Raw genomic sequence first — 14,216 nt, forward strand, 5'->3', positions numbered from 1 at the left:
ACAAAATGTCCGTCTATTTGCTTGTTCCGGAGCTTTCCGCTATATCACACAGTCTTCGTAGTTGGATGCAATTGCTCAGTTGACATGGAACTGAGCACGTTTAAACTTTGCGTTTTTCCAAACATTTTGAAATTTCTCTTCCCTGTTAGCTTAAGAGTTTACAGTTCACCGTCACGCTGTTGGTGACTGAAGGTCGTGACTGATGCGCTGCTCAATAACAACAATGTATCTGCACAGCAAATGCTCACATAAAGGCTACAATTAACTTTAGATACTTTTATGTCCTGACCCAATACTGAGGCAATGTCAAAAGAGTGGGAGCCAAGGTTGAGGCAAACACAAGACTAAGAACATAACTATAACAAAGAAATAATAATACAGTGTATGTGGTAGTCTGTTTTGTCAGTGTGTGAACATATGTGTGCATGGGTGTGTAAAGTATGGTGTCCGAGATTTATGTTGGATAGTGTTAAAGAAACAACGGTAAATGGGACTGATGGTGGACTGAGCACAGCTCTGTGGCAATCACAGATGCTCAACCTGTAATGTGATACAGCTTCACAAGAGAAGTGCTGCTTTTGTAAGAATCACAGTTGTCTGCATCAGGTGTATTTTTTTTCATAGATTGACGAGGTACCTTTTACCAATATGGCGGCACTATTTATCCTGCCCACTGTGTTGTCATTTGGTTTTAAAACACCTGCCCCGTGTGAGGCTTGAACTCACGACCTTCAGATTATGAGACTGACGCGCTGCCTACTGCGCCAACGAGGCCTGAAAAACAGTGCAATCTGATATTCAGCTGTGACCATGCAGTTAGAGCTCTTCTCACAGACTAAAAGGTGAGCCATAACCCTTCAGCTGGACAGTTCAGTCTTGACCTCTGAAACAATAATTGACAAAACAGTCTTAACAAAATGTCCGTCTATTTGCTTGTTCCGGAGCTTTCCGCTATATCACACAGTCTTCGTAGTTGGATGCAATTGCTCAGTTGACATGGAACTGAGCACGTTTAAACTTTGCGTTTTTCCAAACATTTTGAAATTTCTCTTCCCTGTTAGCTTAAGAGTTTACAGTTCACGGTCACGCTGGTGGTGACTGAAGGTCGTGACTGATGCGCTGCTCAATAACAACAATGTATCTGCACAGCAAATGCTCACATAAAGGCTACAATTAACTTTAGATACTTTTATGTCCTGACCCAATACTGAGGCAATGTCAAAAGAGTGGGAGCCAAGGTTGAGGCAAACACAAGACTAAGAACATAACTATAACAAAGAAATAATAATACAGTGTATGTGGTAGTCTGTTTTGTCAGTGTGTGAACATATGTGTGCATGGGTGTGTAAAGTATGGTGTCCGAGATTTATGTTGGATAGTGTTAAAGAAACAACGGTAAATGGGACTGTGAACAGCGTAAGAACATCTAAGCTGAGTCAGAGCGATGCGGGACTTCTTTGCATATCGCTATATCACACAGTCTTCGTAGTTGGATGCAATTGCTCAGTTGACATGGAACTGAGCACGTTTGTGTATTTTTTTTCATAGATTCACACAGTCTTCGTAGTTGGACAGTTCAGTCTTGACCTCTGAAACAATAATTGACAAAACAGTCTTAACAAAATGTCCGTCTATTTGCTTGTTCCGGAGCTTTCCGCTATATCACACAGTCTTCGTAGTTGGATGCAATTGCTCAGTTGACATGGAACTGAGCACGTTTAAACTTTGCGTTTTTCCAAACATTTTGAAATTTCTCTTCCCTGTTAGCTTAAGAGTTTACAGTTCACCGTCACGCTGTTGGTGACTGAAGGTCGTGACTGATGCGCTGCTCAATAACAACAATGTATCTGCACAGCAAATGCTCACATAAAGGCTACAATTAACTTTAGATACTTTTATGTCCTGACCCAATACTGAGGAAATGTCAAAAGAGTGGGAGCCAAGGTTGAGGCAAACACAAGACTAAGAACATAACTATAACAAAGAAATAATAATACAGTGTATGTGGTAGTCTGTTTTGTCAGTGTGTGAACATATGTGTGCACGGGTGTGTAAAGTATGGTGTCCGAGATTTATGTTGGATAGTGTTAAAGAAACAACGGTAAATGGGACTGATGGTGGACTGAGCACAGCTCTGTGGCAATCACAGATGCTCAACCTGTAATGTGATACAGCTTCACAAGAGAAGTGCTGCTTTTGTAAGAATCACAGTTGTCTGCATCAGGTGTATTTTTTTTCATAGATTGACGAGATACCTTTTACCAATATGGCGGCACTATTTATCCTGCCCACTGTGTTGTCATTTGGTTTTAAAACACCTGCCCCGTGTGAGGCTTGAACTCACGACCTTCAGATTATGAGACTGACGCGCTGCCTACTGCGCCAACGAGGCCTGAAAAACAGTGCATTCTGATATTCAGCTGTGACCATGCAGTTAGAGCTCTTCTCACAGACTAAAAGGTGAGCCATAACCCTTCAGCTGGACAGTTCAGTCTTGACCTCTGAAACAATAATTGACAAAACAGTCTTAACAAAATGTCCGTCTATTTGCTTGTTCCGGAGCTTTCCGCTATATCACACAGTCTTCGTAGTTGGATGCAATTGCTCAGTTGACATGGAACTGAGCACGTTTAAACTTTGCGTTTTTCCAAACATTTTGAAATTTCTCTTCCCTGTTAGCTTAAGAGTTTACAGTTCACGGTCACGCTGGTGGTGACTGAAGGTCGTGACTGATGCGCTGCTCAATAACAACAATGTATCTGCACAGCAAATGCTCACATAAAGGCTACAATTAACTTTAGATACTTTTATGTCCTGACCCAATACTGAGGCAATGTCAAAAGAGTGGGAGCCAAGGTTGAGGCAAACACAAGACTAAGAACATAACTATAACAAAGAAATAATAATACAGTGTATGTGGTAGTCTGTTTTGTCAGTGTGTGAACATATGTGTGCATGGGTGTGTAAAGTATGGTGTCCGAGATTTATGTTGGATAGTGTTAAAGAAACAACGGTAAATGGGACTGATGCTGGACTGAGCACAGCTCTGTGGCAATCACAGATGCTCAACCTGTAATGTGATACAGCTTCACAAGAGAAGTGCTGCTTTTGTAAGAATCACAGTTGTCTGCATCAGGTGTATTTTGTTTCATAGATTGACGAGATACCTTTTACCAATATGGCGGCACTATTTATCCTGCCCACTGTGTTGTCATTTGGTTTTAAAACACCTGCCCCGTGTGAGGCTTGAACTCACGACCTTCAGATTATGAGACTGACGCGCTGCCTACTGCGCCAACGAGGCCTGAAAAACAGTGCATTCTGATATTCAGCTGTGACCATGCAGTTAGAGCTCTTCTCACAGACTAAAAGGTGAGCCATAACCCTTCAGCTGGACAGTTCAGTCTTGACCTCTGAAACAATAATTGACAAAACAGTCTTAACAAAATGTCCGTCTATTTGCTTGTTCCGGAGCTTTCCGCTATATCACACTGTCTTCGTAGTTGGATGCAATTGCTCAGTTAACATGGAACTGAGCACGTTTAAACTTTGCGTTTTTCCAAACATTTTGAAATTTCTCTTCCCTGTTAGTTTAAGAGTTTACAGTTCACGGTCACGCGTGGTTTGTGCCACGACACTGCTCTAAAGCCATTTCTAAAGAGGGGGTGCGGAGGATGAAGGAAATGTAAGACTTACAATAAGAAATTATAATACAGTTCAGTAAGTGATGAATGTGTTCACACTCAGGGTGACTGACGCACTGCCTTCTGCACCAACGAGGCCTAAAACAGTTTGCATTGTGATTCAAGGGTGCAACTGTGGAGTAACTTGATTTTTTATTTTTGAAATGTCAATACCGACAATGTATCTGGCCACCAAAATGCTCAATTATCAACATTAGATGGTTTGTGCCATTACACTGCGCTAAAGCCATTACTAAAGAGGGGGCAGTGCAGCATGAAGGAAATGCAAGACTAAGAATAAGAAATAATAGTACAGTGCATGTGGTTGTTTTTTCAGTCAGTGGTGAATGTGTGCGCACTAAGATGTCACAGATTTACGCTGAACAGCGTGAGAACATCTAAGAGCGATGCTGGACTTCTTTGATTGTCGGCATCAGCTTTGGGATTTTCACAGATTGAAGTGAATGTGTAGGCAAACCCACCGACACCCTAATTTTAACATCCTGTCCAGGGCTCGACAATAACGGTGGCCTGGTGGCCCGGGGCCAGTAAAACATATTGTCGGGACAGTTGAACTAGCAACTCACTGGTCCAATCGGGCCAGTGCAAAAACATTAAAAAAAGGCCTGAAGAGTTATCAGTGTTGCAAATGTGAGGTGGAAATTGTACCGTGACAGAGCGCAGATTACGGAAATGCATTAACTGTCAATTGTCGTTATTTTGAAACCAAAACTTTAGGATAAGAAATTAACCTGAGAACATGAGTGAGGTATCTCACTATTGGACACGCCCCTCGCACTGTCCCCCAGAAGCTATTTTACATTATGCCAGTCCTGACTGGCAGACAGACATGACATCTGCTCTCCAGAGGAGGGACTTCCTCCTACTATAAGAGCTTGACATAATGTTCTCTCCTCAGTCTTTGTAAGCACACCTCTTCCTCGCTCCAGGCAAGGACGGTGATCTGGTGAGATAATTCACTAGCCTATAAAATCTGGTGAAGGTGTGAGGCGTTGCCCAGCTGGCAGCCGCACATATTTCTTCAACAGAAACACCCTGAAACAGTACCCTTGACGTAGCCATGCCGCGAGTGGAATGAGCGCGCAGACCCACCGGGGGTCGCAATCCCTTGCTATTATAGGCAATAGCGTCCACAATCCAGTGTAATAAACGTTGCTTCGTTAGGGGCTTTTCCAGGTGTGGTGTGGCCCATGACACCATCAGCTGTTCCGACTTCCTGAATCCAGCCGTTCTATCTACATATGTGCACACAGCGCGCACCGGAGTGAGCGCATTCAGCCATGGAAACCAAAACCCGGCGTTGGCAGAGGCGCGTCGGGTTCAGTTTGAGCGACGCAACCCACCACTGAAACAGCCTCATGTTTAAGCGACCGAGAGGGATGGCAACCAGTGCTGACGCCATCAGACCCAGCAGGCAGAGGCACACAGTGAACTTCAGCAGCGTTCTTCTGCAGAAAAGGGCCAGACAAGCCCGAAAAGCTTCCACCCTTTCCACCGACAAGCATTCTTTGAACGTGACTGAATCTAGAGACAGGCCTATGAATGTGATGTTTATTGTGAAACGCAGGGCCGCCAGATGTGATGTGAGCAGTCGGGTGTGCGCCTGAGAGAGTCGTCTATAAACCATAGCGCTCTCCCCGAGCCCGTGATTGCACTACACTGTTGAATCGGGGCAGGGTGGACGCAAACGGAAGCCTGTAACCCTTGTTTATTACCCAATCCGATGCCCCACATGCACGCAACTGTTGGTCTTGATCCCCCAGCTGATCTATGGCTGGCCTCATCACAGCCGCGGACTGAAGGGGAGCAGTGGTCCGCGCCACCGCGCCGTTCATGGTGCCCACTGCAGGTCAGGTTTTTATGTTTTTTTTGGAGAAATGTGGCTGCGACCTCGGCTCCTGGCCTGGATGGCGCCCAAAATAACATTTATTACTGATGGGGAGGGCCATTTGTGTGTGTTTGGGCACTGTTGTGTGCTTGTGCACTGGTGTGTGCTTGAATAAGTCCAGAGTGGGTCCCGCAGATGTCATGGTGGGCTTCTGTGAGGGATGGAGGTTGGCTGACGCACTCGTCCCTGGAGTCAGAATTCATCTTGCATTGCTGCTAGGCTGGCGATATGTTCGTCGGGGTTGGCTAGTGGAGCAATAGCGTCGAGCTGTTTGCCCCAGGTGGGCCCTGTGGGCATGGTGTGCTCGTCGGGGTCCTCAAGTAATTCCCCGGCGGTGGGTTGGCTACCCCCATCATAGGGTCCGCTTCCGACAGGCTAGCTTGGCGCGACAGCCTGCATCTGCAAGTATTGAAGGAGAGGCGCACATAGTGCTCACAAGCAGCCGGGGATGGCAGCACGGCCTGGGCATGTTGCAGCCCTAGACACGCTGAGCATACAGAGTGGGTGTCTGCCCCAGCAATCTTGTTACCACACTTGCACGTCCTAGTCGTCTTGTCCTTGGTGAGGGAAGGGCCAGGAACATAATGAATGCTCGGGTAAGCAGCTAGTATGGTGGTTAGCTCTAGTAGCTACTGTTTGCTGACAGCCCAGCTACTAAACTCAGAAAGCTATGTAGCTTAAGGTAGCGTTCGGCGACCGAGTGTTTAGCTCACTCTGTGAACTGCAATGCTAGCCCATTAGCTACACCTGCCGTCCGAGTGTTAGCTTCTAGGAGCGAGAAAAGGTTTTAGACTGAGGAGAGAACATTACGTCAAGCTCTTATAGTAGGAGGAAGTCCCTCCTCTGGGGAGCAGACATCACGACTGTCTGCCAGACAGGACTGGCGTAGTAAATAGCTTCAGGGGGACAGCGCGAGGGGCATGTCCCATAGTGAGATACCGAAATGAATGTTGAAAGAGAACTCCCTCCAAGAAAGTCCGGCCCCCCAGAATCCGTGATTGGATGGTGAACTGATATTCCTAATTGGATAATCAAATGACATGTTAATGAGAGCATCCCCAATGGTTATTCAGTAGAGTAGTGTCAAATGTGGGACAAAAGTACTTGTTACTTGTGTTTTGTACCTGTAGAATCGATCAGTGCCTGTAAAATTTGGATTTACGTAGTAAAGAACAAAACTTTTCCACACATTCAAACATTTGAATGTACAAGTACAAAACATTTTCATGGGTACAAAACTTTTCCACACAGCTAAAATACATTTGGGACAGTATTTATTCCATATACCTCGCAATCTCTGGCTCAACTATTTGAAAATGGCGAGGTTGTTCCGGAAACCCCGTCTGGCGTGGACAATGATGATGCAGTAAATAGTGATGATTCACGCTGACCAGTCAGTATTCTGCAGTGTTTTCACGTAACCTTTTGGGAATATCTCAGCTCGCTTGGAACCTTGACAGAGGTGATACTGCAGAGGTCACTAATAGGCAGACCGCGGTCCGGATCCGGACCCAGCAGCTGTCCTCTCCGGACCGCCGACCTACAGCCGATTTATTATTGAGACTTACTACCTCGTGACGGAGCGTTTCTATATTAACCCGCGCAGCTTTTCTAGCATTTACTGTACTGGTTTAGCGGACCAGGAAACTCACAGACCAATCGCATGTCCTCCAATTGTCTCATGTGACGCTGCTCAGCCAAACAAATCTGTGCATTCCGATGCTTGCGAGTCGAGTCCGGGAGATTCACCAGAGACGTTTTGGAAACACACACAAATTGAGATTTCACATGGCTTTTAATCAAGAATGTACAGATTTTTACATGTACATTCCTCCCATGGGCAGTTCAAAACCAGAATATCTCATAGAACTCCAATGCTAGCTGGCAGGACAAAGTAGAGCTCACGTTTCTCACTGAACAAGAGAAAGTAGGAAAGTGGTAACTTAGCTCTGTAAGAGGGAATGAAAGAGAAGAGGAGGCATTACAGCTGTTCATTTGTTATGGTATGTTGAGTGTTTATTATAAAATTGGTTAAGACTACACTTTATCACTTCAAGCTACACTTTTTATTTAATTTTTTCAAAAAATGAGGCACTGTATTTTAGTTTACTTAAATTTAGAATTTATTATTAGAGTAGTTATTATTTATTATCCCTCCAGTTTGATGTGAAAACTGTCATGTACTATGGTACAGAATGATAACGCAAGTTAGTCGTTATGATGTTCCGGACCTTTGCTTCGGGAAATTTTCTCTAACTGGACCTTGAATTCTAATTGAATACCCCTGACCTACCAGGTACCAGATTTGCCCAATGGAAAACCAAAACGGGCAGGTAGAGCTGGTACCATCTGGAGGAAAAGGGACTTTTGAAACGTCTTTTCCAATACATACAGTTTGAGCTCTTCTGACATATTAAAAGGTGTGCAATAACCATTCACCTTGACAGTTCAGTCTAGACTTCAGAAACAACAATTGACAATTAACAAATATTAAAGATCTAAAAGTGAAAATTATGCAACTTTTATAATAACTTTGATTTACAGTATATATTTGATTTACAGTATATATATTACCTTTCACAAACCCAAGGAGGCTTAACAAACAAGGGAGGGGGGGTAAGAGGTGTGAGGCCAGGGGAGATTAAAGCCCATAGGCCTCAGTGAAGAGGTGTGTTTTAAGCTGTTTTTTAAAGGTAATTAGGCAAGAGGGAGCTTGTTTCAGAGTGATGGTGCACCGACACTGTCAACAAATGTCCGGAGCCTGGAATTCGAGACAGCGAGCAGGTCCTTGTCAGAGGACCGTGAATGAGTGTAGGGATGGAGTAGATCTGGGAGGTACAGAGGTGCAAGTCCATGGAGAGATTTGTACGTAAGTAGGAGGATTTTATATTTGATCCGGGACTTAACTGGCAGCCAGTGAAGCTTCTTCAGGATGGGAGTGATGTGCAGTCCAAGTTTTGTGTGGGTGAGCATCCTAGCCGCAGAGTTCTGGACATGCCTTGCTGGGCAGACCGAACGAGGCACTGTCAGAGTCTGGAGATGTTCTTAAGATGGTAAAGGGCAGTTTTAGTAGTGTGTTTGATGTGTTGTTGGAAGGAGAGGTTGGAGTCCATGATGACGCCCAGGTTGTGTACTTGAGTGATGCAGAGATTGAGCAGCCATCCACATCCAGTGTGATGTCACCAACCTTTTTGAGAAGTGACTGTGGGGCAAACATCATGAGTTCTGTTTTGTTTTTGTTCAGTTTGAGGAGGTTACTGTCCATCCAGTTCTTTATGTCCTTCAGGCAGTTGATAAGCGGCACTGGTGGAAGGGGAGTAAGAGATTTATTGCTGATGTAGAGCTGGGTGTCATCGGCGTAGTGGTGGAAGTGTAGTCCATGTGTCCATGTTTCCAGATGATCATCCCAAAAGGTAGCATGTAGATATTAAATAGTAATGGGCCAAGCACTGATCCTTGAGGCACGCTGTGTGAGACTGGCACCAATTTAGAGCAGATGCCCTTAAGGGTGATGTATTGTTGCCTGTTGGTGAGATAGGATTGAAACCAAGAATACACAGTACCAGTGAGGCCGATGAGTTCGGAGAGGCGAGTGAGAAGAATGGAGTGGGAGACTGTGTCGAAGGCTGCAGAGTGGTCGAGAACTTGCATATGAAAGGTAGGTTGGAGATTGGGCGGTAGTGGTTTGGATCATCTGGGTCCAGGCCAGGTTTTTAAGTGTAGGGATCACCACAGCAGTTTTAAAGCTGGTGGGGACCACCCCAGAAGACAGCGAGGTGTTGATGATGTTGACCAGTGTGGGACCCAGAGTTGGAAGACATGCCTTGGCCAAGGCAGTTGGTATTGGATCCTGTTTGCTGGTCGTAGCCTTTGCTGTTGACACTAGCTCAAGAACTTGAGCTGTTTTATGTGGGGAGAAAGCGGAGAGGCAATCCTTCGGTGTGAAGACAGTTGAAGAGTTTGTGTCGAGCAGCGGTAGTGTGGTTGGGTGGGAGGAGCTGGACAGCTGCAGTTGCTGGTGGATGGTTTCTACCTTTTATGTGGGTGTCCAGTCAGTGTTGATGGTAAATGTGGTCCGTGGAAGCAATAAATTCCTCAGTGTGTGCTATATTGACAGAGATATCAGAGTTCTCCTGCTCGTGGTGCCCAGCGGATAGTGTCTACATGTACCATGATGCATTGCACATTAGCTTCTTAAACCATGCCTATCCAGCAGGCTACTAAAGCTCTGAGCTCTGAGCAAGCTAGTTGCTAATCAAAGTTACACAATGTAGCCAAGCAAATTAATTCCTGCATTTGACCATTTATTTTTCACACATAGCTATAACTTTACTATCAGGGCATGTCTATCAAGTACATGTACAGACAGCAGCAACACATACACACACATACACACTGGCAAAACGGGCTTCCATATACCGTACAACAAAGTGAATGCAGAGCTAGCGCTGCAGTATAGCATTCCACAAAAATCAACATGAAAAAAATGTTTTATTAACTGGATTCAGCCTTCTACTCTTATTATTTAACTGGGTTTAAATGAGGCATAATGTTAGCGCAGATTCTCTTGACCCTCAATATTCCAACATTAGTGAAACAGGCATGATGGGACTGCCAATTGAAGAATCAAAATAGTTCTAGTTAGGATTTCTTGAGAAATGATATAAGGTCTGAGATAGGAAAGGACACAGCCATGAGTTTAGGAATTGCTTATGCGATAGAAAGATATGATTTTTCCTATCTTTGAAACTTAAGATAGGACCAGTAGTAAGGATCTTCTTCTGTAATGAGGCCCCTGGAGCTTTGTTGTTTTCTTACAACAAAATCACCCATGTTTTTTGAAAAGGATTGGCTGTTGTTTTAGTGTTGTATTTTTCTCAACCCTCAAATAGTTTCACACATTTGTTAATATTAATGTTAATACGACATGCAAAAGAGCCACAGTGGAATATGAGTAGTTGCATAAAAAAGGGAGAAGGGAGAAGATGGTGGCAGAGATGGAGAGAGGACTTTGGTGAGCTACAGTACTCTGACTGCCTTGCTTCCTACTGATAGCAAAAGCTCTATTGACTGAAACTCAGCGTCAGCTGTTGTGCAGCTGCTCCACAGTGCTAATAATAGTACTGGCTCATTGAGGGTGACACTGCAGCTTTTGTGTGTGTGTGCACCCTTCTACATATCTGTGTTTATGGGTGTCCCTGAGCCAATCACTCCATCTTTGAAGATCTGTATTGTACATTTGACTGTGTAGTCCATTCTCCATTCCAACATAATTAATTTTCTTAAAACTCTGCCCCGTGTAAGGCTCCAATTCACGACCTTCAGATTATGAGACTGACGCGCTGCCTACTGCGCCAACGAGGCTGCAAGAGGCGTTCTCAAATATGGGAAAAGTGAAACAATAACCACTGAGAATGATGTGTGTGTGTGTGTGTGTGAGACAATGTGTTATGGCGTTTTTCTGTGTGTTATTTGTGGCGACCTGTTCTGCTGAGTTTGTTCGTGTCTAATAGTCCATCCCTCTTAGCTCTCTTTTTCTTTGAAGGTATGTGTCGTGTTTCCATTTGAGCTAATTCCCAGAAAGCACATGCTTTGTCTCTGCTTGGTTGTCTGTGTGCAGCTCTAGTAAAACACACGCTTAATCCTATCCTGATGAAGAGATAGTCCTGACACTCCTTGAACGGCAAATGAACCCAATGGCAAAGGTGTAGTGTGTGTATGACGTGGGTCAGTGTGTGTGTCTGAATGAGAGAGCGTAAGACAGACAGACTGATGAAAAAAAAGAGAAGAGGAGAGAGGAGAAGAAGATTTTGTGTGTATGTGTTTTTGGCTGTAAATCAGTATGCTAATGAGGCATGGTCTGTAATCCTCTTACAGCTAATCTCACTCAATCCCTCCAGTCCAGGCCTGGGCACTGCTCACGCACACAGGCATGCCTGGGTGAACACACACGCGCACACACACACACACACACACACACACACACACACACACACACACACACACACACAATTGTGCTCGCTTACTGACTTGCTCACTCTACTTCTCAAAAATATAAAGACTCTTTCAAGAAGCCTTTGTTTAAACATCCAATCTATACCATCAATTAATGATTTTAATAGAATTATGAAAAGATATTAATATGTCTAGTGTTATATGTACTAAGTGTCTGCTGATTAACTCTTAGCCATACTGTGTTTCCTACACCAATCACTCAGTGTTTGAACCATAGGAAGGCTGTGGCACTTTTTTTCTAGACTCCTCTTTGCCCTGATTGTGTGTCATAAAAGCCAAGGTGAACTTTTCCATTCACTGACAGAGGATGCTGGTCTGCAGCACAAATACTGATTATCTGCCCATATCAAAAGGTAGTTGTGTAAGTTTTTGTGCACGCGCATGTTCTGTAAATGCCCCCCCTTTTTTTGCAGTCAGACTTCACAAGCCATGTGGTCAGATGACTGTTTTTCTTAGTGTTGCCATGGTGATGCAGCAAAAGGTCGCTCAGATGCTCTGGTCTCTACCAAGACCTAGTGCGCGCGTGTGTACATGTACTTCAGTGCAGCAGATTGCATTTGGCAGCAAGCACCAAAAGAAGGTTCAGGCTGGAGCAGTCGCCTCAACCAGAAGAGACAGCACTGTGTGTGTGTGTGTGTGTGTGTGTGTGTGTGTGTGTGTGTGTCTGAAAGCGATATCTGATGATACATGTGTGAATAACGTCACAGCGGAATTTCTGACAGCCACCCACACCGTGTGTGCCTGTATCGCTGCTTGTGTGTCATTATTAACTCATATCTGATTCACGATTCAATAAATTACACCAGGATTAGAGCCTAGTGCCCACTGTGGAAATGCGCACACACACACACACACACACACTTAGATACATACACAAAGAGCCTGGCTTCTCAACACCAGGGGGCTGACAAGGTATTCTTCTGCTATGTGTAGTGAATACTGCTGCATACCTAGCACTCAGTATGCACAGCACATCTGCCTTCTAATCTCTCTCGCTCTGTCTCTCAGTGTATTCTCCTTATGCCACCTTTCTCTTTCTCCATCATTGCTTCCCTTCTGCTCTGCCTCTTCTCTTTTTTTTTCTTTAAATCAACCCCCCTTCCACATCACCCCCATCTTTTACCTCTTGATTTGTCTACCCCACCTGTCTTCTTCTTTCCCATCTACCCCCACCAAAGGCACATTAGTTACTACTTACTAGCATTTACCTCCACTTCTTGTTTCATGCTCTGTTTTTTTGCATTCCCTTTGTTCCCTCCTGGTGTACCCACTCTGTATATCCAGTCGCTTAGACGTTGAATTGCATATCAACTTTAAATAAAATGTTGCAACAAACTTTACAGATCTGTTCTTCCCTTGCTTTCTCCCTCTCCTCTCCTCTGCAGGTATGAAAGAGCTCTCCCCCCCTCCTCTGAACCTACGGCGTCTTTACACTGAGACATTGGAATGGGAGCCCGTGTTGATCATCATCTCTCCAGGGGCAGACCCATCCCAGGAGCTTGCAGAACTAGCAGCTGAAACCGTGGGCAGGGACAATTATCATGAGGTAGAGAACAGGATGGGAGAAGTCATAGCGGATTAGCAAGTGCAAGGGAATTCTTTCAACAGAATGCCAAGATCAGATCGACAGGATAGTCTATTGTGCACCTAAACGGGGAAAATGAGAGAGCTACTGCCTGTTGAATGTTGAATTGAAAACACAATTGTGAGGCAAAGCTCTTGATAGTGTTCTGCCAGTGGAGTTCATTGGTCGTAATACATTTCAAGACAGCAAGAAGTCTTAGAAAACTGCCCTTGCAAGATGCTCCTACACACCTGCTGTTTTTCCAATATGTGGTTAATACAGGTATTCAAGAACAATGCTGGCATTATTTTCTCTTTTTTAACAAATCCCCTGAAGAGACCAAAACCCACAAAGATTTTTTTTTATTGTAAGTATTATCTGTGTAGTCAATGCCTGATATATGGTAGCACTGCCCCTGTACCATAGAACTCCACTCTAAGAAACTATTAAAAACACATACAAGAGCCATATCATTGCTTTTGGTTCTTCTATTATAGTAGTTATACTAGTTATATTTCAAAGGCAATGTTGGCTCATCCTTCAGTTTTAAATTACTATGACAAGACCTCTTGGCAAAAAAAGAAACACTAAAATACAGTTATGTCTATGTTGTTTATGTTTTCAAAATATATGCTTTTTCTAGTCTCTATTTTTTCTTTTTAAGTATGCACATCTACAAACAATCATCTCAGAAATTTAGACTTATCACTTATTTGACCATTTAACTAGTATGTCTTTTATCCAATAATATTTAGACAGAATACATGTTTTTTTTACCTTTCCCATTGTAACTACAAACAACTATGTACAATTGAACCCATATGTGGTGCACCAAAGATACGCACTGCAATCCACTCATATGGGTGCTGCATATAATTACTGTAAGTCATATCAGTATCGTATATATCATATAACTCAGATTAGTGATGAGTTACTGGCCTCTTTGTTGGAACTCTATTGATAGAAATCACAATGGGAATCTCCCTTCGCAAGTATTTGATATTTGATATTTTCTCCCACTGAGGAGCAAGATGAATTAAAATAT

General features: G+C 43.9%; 1 protein-coding gene and 3 non-coding genes across 6 annotated transcripts in view; 1 reads left to right on the forward strand and 3 right to left on the reverse strand.

Moving 5' to 3' along the window:
• LOC119882869 (cytoplasmic dynein 2 heavy chain 1) overlaps positions 1-14,216 on the forward strand; it is a 194,770-nt gene that overhangs the window by 136,439 nt on the left and 44,115 nt on the right. For all 3 annotated transcript variants that reach the window (XM_038693177.1, XM_038693180.1, XM_038693179.1), the window contains one exon: positions 12,993-13,153. In XM_038693177.1, coding sequence (XP_038549105.1) covers positions 12,993-13,153 — 161 coding nt within the window. The remainder of the gene's footprint in view (positions 1-12,992; positions 13,154-14,216) is intronic.
• On the reverse strand, positions 702-774 carry trnam-cau. Its single transcript has one exon. It is a non-coding gene; the product is annotated as a tRNA-Met (tRNA).
• On the reverse strand, positions 2,320-2,392 carry trnam-cau. Its single transcript has one exon. It is a non-coding gene; the product is annotated as a tRNA-Met (tRNA).
• trnam-cau lies at positions 3,232-3,304 on the reverse strand. Its single transcript has one exon. It is a non-coding gene; the product is annotated as a tRNA-Met (tRNA).

Source organism: Micropterus salmoides, unplaced genomic scaffold (assembly GCF_014851395.1).
Source record: "Micropterus salmoides isolate LMB-PRFRI ecotype aquatic unplaced genomic scaffold, ASM1485139v1 Ms_hic_scaffold_3, whole genome shotgun sequence".
NCBI lineage: Eukaryota > Metazoa > Chordata > Actinopteri > Centrarchiformes > Centrarchidae > Micropterus > Micropterus salmoides.